Genomic DNA, 5,150 nt, shown 5'->3' on the forward strand with positions numbered 1-5,150 from the left:
GTTTCCTGCGAGTTACGAAAATGCCTTGGCCGATCTTTTTCCTTTTGGGTTTCGTAGATTAATCTAATTCGCTGCGGCGACGTCGTCTTCGTGAAGTTGTCATGCACCAAAGTCAAGCCCACACCCAATCCCAAGATCAAGCCCAAGAAAATTAAAGCTCTCACTTGACCTTTTTTCTTTCTTTTTTTTATAAGGTAATAATTTATTAAAATTATTCTAATCTACAGTAACGGAAATTCGCACCTGGATACCAAAAAAGATAGTATTTTGATCAGCTAATCTAACTCATATCTCTTATCAAACGATATTCAAAAGACAAATAAAGGAAAGACAAAAAGTAGGAACGCGTTAGAGGATAAGTCCTTACTTTTTAAATAAAGCATTTAAAGTCACATGAGCATCTGGTCTAGCAACACATTAGTCTTTATTTTGTTGAAGGGGATATTGAATTTAAATTTCATGCATGACAAATTACTGATTAACCAAAAAGGAAGAAACAAAAGCATATGAGGATTGCTCCTAGTGAAACATGTTTTTGGGTGTCAAAATATTTTCATGACAACTTTAAAACTTCGATCATGAATCATGATAAACTGACAACATAATATATTTGTTAGATCATACATCGTCTAGGGGAGAGGATCCTCTATGCCTTATATGTACATGCCCACCTCCAATTAGCACGAGGTCTTTTGGAAGCTCACTGGTTTCGGGTTCTATCGGAACTCTAAAGTTAAGTGAGTTTGGGCGAGAGCATTCCCAGGTTGGGTGACCCACTGAGAAGTTCTACTTGCGTGAGTTCCCATAAACAAAACCGTGAGGGTGTGGTCGGGGCCCAAAACGGACAATATCATGTTAGGTAGAGTCGAGCAGGGGATGTGGTGGGGGCCCGGACCGGGATGTGACAATATTAGACTGTAATTATTATCTCTGACATAAATTGACTCAATTAACTAACAAAAAAAAAAAGAAGAAAGAATTAAAGACATAAAAATAGAACTAACTAAAATAACCCTCTACATATTTCATAAAATTCCTATGGTAAGTATGTAGGAAGCACTTTCATGAAATTGATTTTGGATTCCAAAAGCAGTTTAAGTGCTCCTTGAAGAAGCACCAAATAAGGCCATCTCTAACTGAAGGGTCTAGAGGGCTATAGGCCCGAAAATAGCCCGAAAATCGTCTCCAACCAAGGGCTAGGCTAGAGGGCTCGTGGGCCCCACAGAATCTGAAAGGGCCAAAGGGCCAGAAGGCTGACCTAATCCAGCCAGTCGTGGGCTGGGCCAGAAATTCTAGCATTCATGTCAGATATAACCGACAGGAATTCTAAGACAAATTCAGCTAGCCGTTATTTTTGAATTTTGGTTTTTTACAGTTTTATTTTTTTTTACACAATTTTTTTCCTATAACTTCTATTTTACAAAATTTGAATTTAATTTAAGTTGTTGTTTTTAAATAATAAATTATGCTGTAGTTTTTTTACAGTACTTAGCCATTAGATTTGAATTTGAATTTAAGTTGTAGTTTTTAAATAATAAATTATTTTTGGCCCTCAGTTGGAGACGGTTTTTTGTGACAGGGCTAAAACGAGCCCTATGGTCCTCTGTTGGAGATGGAGGCAAATATGGTCATGTTAGTTCATTAAAATATTAATATCTTGGAGGGCTAGAAGGCTAAAATGAGCCCTCTAGCTAGCCTTCGGTTGGAGATGGCCTAAGTGCTTCTTGCAAGAAGCACTTATAGTAGTGCTTTTGAACTTTTACTAAGAATTAGTTTCAAAAACATGTTCACCAAAAATATTTTCAATTATTTTAAAGGCACTTCCAAACAAATCCCTAAAGCCAATACAAAACATCCAAGACAAACAAACCAAAATATCAAAAGCAATGTCAGCCATGATATATATAGAATAGAAGTATTAATTATACAAACAAACCCACAAGCAACAAGGGCGCGGATTTTTTTAGTGCTATCATTGATTAAAACATCACACACATATTTATGCATCTGTTTTTAGAGGGAGTCCAAGTCTAACTCCTTGCCTAAGGATCATCACTAAGCAAACACTTTAGAACAAAAGCAGTTATAAGTGATCTTAATATATAACTTAGTGATGATTAATCATATCTCAGATCACGATCAAGCAAGGCGTAGATCGTGCAGATGAGTAATGGAGGAGCCGAGCGAACTTCCTCCGTGGTGGAGGTGGTCGGAGTTGCGGTGGAGGTGGAAAGTGTACAAGTTATTTGCCCCATTTGCCAATGCAAGTGCAGATTCGTAGTCTCCCTCATTGTCCTCATAACCATACTGTGGATCCTCACTGGCTGCTTCCTGGTCAAACTTTAAGTTTTCAAACACAGTATTAGATATCATTAAAAACATATAATAATTAAAGGAAATAATTAGAAACTGAATTGATATATATTAGGATGCTTGATTTCATATACTCTTACATAGCCATGCAGCATGTTTCCTCTTCTTTGCTCCAAGTTCTTAACCTGCAGTGGTGGGATTTTATTGAATTTCAAAAATAGTACTAGAAACTTACAAATATTAACTTTTGATCCAGTAAAAGTTTCTAAATTACCTTCTTCTTGGTGGTCTCCGTCTGAGTTTTGATCACATGGTACTGTAAAAATCCAACAAATAATTACATTGCCAAATCCGTCATCAACGTCAAGGAGCTCAAATTAAGTGATACACAAAATACAGGATTGGGAAGTACTATTTGTGCTAGATTTTTTAAGGATGTAGGGAGAAGCTTTCGGAAGTGAGATACACTATATGAAGTATCATTTAGGTTTTAAACTCGGGTTTTTTTTGTTACATAACCGGCAAAAGCCCAAAGCAACTTAATTAGAAGGTTCCTCCAAATTTTGTTAGAGATTTTTTCAAGTGTCGGCTATTCTAGAAGTGAATTCACATGTCATAATATAAGTGAAGGAAATGATATTTTTCTGTGTCCTCTACTTGTATTATAACACGTGGACTACCCGCTTGAATACTATACACTTTGAAAATTTTCTCAAATTGTACGAGTCTACTTCTAGACCGAATGGCTAGAACTTCGATTGTAGCGTTTTTCTTACGATTAGTGTGAGCAATAGAACAGTACTAACTTCTATTCAGTAAGATCCTGTCACACATACAAATGTTCTCATCTTTTAATCGAAATCTCAAATTTCAAGGTGTTTTCATACTGAATGACTGATTATCAAGGCTTGTGTGTGAGGGATTACAAAATTCTACATGTCAAAAAAATTGTTTATTATATTCCTCAAAATAAATGTTTATTATGAAAAATTATTACCCTATACATCTACACCGGAATTCTACAAAATTTGTTTATTATTAGGAAATCCATCAGGACTTAATAGTGTGGACTTAAGTTTTTCAGAATAAAAATTACAAAAAGGTTGGAATTACTGGAACCCTAATATCAGATTTTACAGATCTATATTCAGATACCTTTTGAACTTTATAATTATTGTTTGATACCGAAAGCTAAAAGTATATTAGAAACGAAAATCCAACCTTCCTTTGACGTATGGCATCCAAGGAAGACTGCATCTCATCGTCAAGAGAAGCCAGCTCGTCAAAGCGCAGGCCATTTAGATCATGGCCCAACCTCTGCCTGTTAATTTTATACATTAATTAATACTCTAATCCTGTAATATTCATATATATATTCCTCTCAGAAACAAGTTGATTTTTTTTTCTTCTGGATTTCCGAATAGAATAGATGTAATTACCTGATCTCTCTCCTCAGCTTATTGTTGATCTCTTTCAACTTCCACAAGGTGTCTTTCATCGACTGCGCCCGCGGCCAAAGAACCAATTAATTAACCAGAAGCAAAAAACACTAAAAAACTTCCAAGATCTAAAAAAATAAACAAAGAAAACTAGTGGAGAGAAGATATCCTTGATTATAATTAACCTCGTGGTGTGTCCTCCACAGATCGATCCCCATAGTTTTCTGATAGTCATCATACATACTCTTGGTCCTATTACATCAAAATTTAAGCAGAAATTGCCAAAAGAAAGGAGGAAATTAATTATAAAAAATAAAAGATAAATTAAAAAAATAATAATAATAGGGTTTGATGAGAGAAGGACGTACGTAGTGGTAGGGCTGATATACTCGTGCATTTTGTTAGTGTTGGAGAGCATAATGAGGGAGACCTTGGCATCACAGAGAACGGTGAGCTCCTGAGCCTTCTTGAAGATCCCATTTCTTCTCTTGGAGTAGGTCACCTGCCTGTTGGTCTGGTTTTCGATCAGCTTGATTTCAATCTTCCCACGACCCATAATTTCTCTCTCTCAAATTTCTTACCTTTTCCTAGCAATTTTCCGATCTTGTTTTACTTGATATATCAAAAAAAAGGGAAGAGGGGGTTGCTTGTGTATATAATATTGGGAGTCATGTGTGGATGAAGAAATGGAGAGGAAAGCAGAATGGTTTCTATATCGGGAAAGTGAGATGAAAAGTTGGGTTGTAGTCTAACCAGGAATGTCTGCTGCTTAAGGCTTGTTGCTAGCTAGCTAGCTAGAGCCTAGAGATTGCTAGTTGCTAGGTTAAATGTTTAACAGTAGTTCTGAATCTACTGATGATAGCGTCTGATGTAGCTATAGTGCATAGGGTTTCGATTCTTTTGACCACGACAGTACAGGAACAGGAACGAAAACATACGAGTCCTATTCAGCGTGCTAGTTACTTGAGTTAACAGTTTCATAATATCATGCATGCTAGGGAGAGCTCAAATTTTGAATGTGTCTAGGACCAAACTGATTAGATTTATATGTACGCGCGGTAGTACAAAATCCTTTGCTTTTGCAAATTTTTTCAATTTTTGATACATATGCAAAATTATATTACCAGCAAGTAACACTGTATGTATGATAGATATAGCATCTCTCCTTTTCTCTCTAGTGTTTATACTATTCGACCCATAAAGAGAATCTATATATTAATATGCTCTCAGCGACTAAACTAGGGTTTTAATATGGGGTTGCATTGTTTTTGTGTTTGCTTGACATAGGTATATAAGTATGTTGCGTCTATTGTTTTTGTGATAGATTTGCATTAGTAAGACATATTTTATATTGGTGACACTTGTTTATTATTAGATGGCAAGTTTACTTAGGAGGAT

At 35.8% G+C, this 5,150-nt stretch overlaps 1 protein-coding gene across 1 annotated transcript; it reads right to left on the reverse strand.

Annotated features, from left to right (window-relative positions):
• Positions 1-1,840: 1,840 nt before the first annotated feature.
• Positions 1,841-4,678, reverse strand: LOC137748642 (agamous-like MADS-box protein TM6). Its single transcript, XM_068488808.1, has 7 exons — positions 4,121-4,678; positions 3,938-4,004; positions 3,753-3,814; positions 3,535-3,634; positions 2,588-2,629; positions 2,454-2,498; positions 1,841-2,340 (listed from the first exon to the last, which is right to left on the reverse strand). Exons 1-7 carry the CDS (start codon positions 4,306-4,308, stop codon positions 2,140-2,142), a joined length of 705 nt encoding a protein of 234 aa, XP_068344909.1. The 5' UTR covers positions 4,309-4,678; the 3' UTR covers positions 1,841-2,139.
• Between the last annotated feature and the right edge of the window lie 472 nt (positions 4,679-5,150).

The sequence above is a fragment of the Pyrus communis genome, chromosome 10, assembly GCF_963583255.1.
Source record: "Pyrus communis chromosome 10, drPyrComm1.1, whole genome shotgun sequence".
Classification (NCBI taxonomy): Eukaryota; Viridiplantae; Streptophyta; class Magnoliopsida; order Rosales; family Rosaceae; genus Pyrus; species Pyrus communis.

Excerpts from the sequence above, each read along its gene's own strand:
- LOC137748642 (XM_068488808.1), bottom strand. The coding sequence starts at position 4,308 with ATGGGTCGTGGGAAGATTGAAATCAAGCTGATCGAAAACCAGACCAAC. Across the intron at positions 4,005-4,120 it reads TATATCAGCCCTACCACTAC|GACCAAGAGTATGTATGATG; the intron begins GTACGTCCTTCT and ends TTGATGTAATAG. Across the intron at positions 3,815-3,937 it reads TGTGGAGGACACACCACGAG|TCGATGAAAGACACCTTGTG; the intron begins GTTAATTATAAT and ends CCGCGGGCGCAG.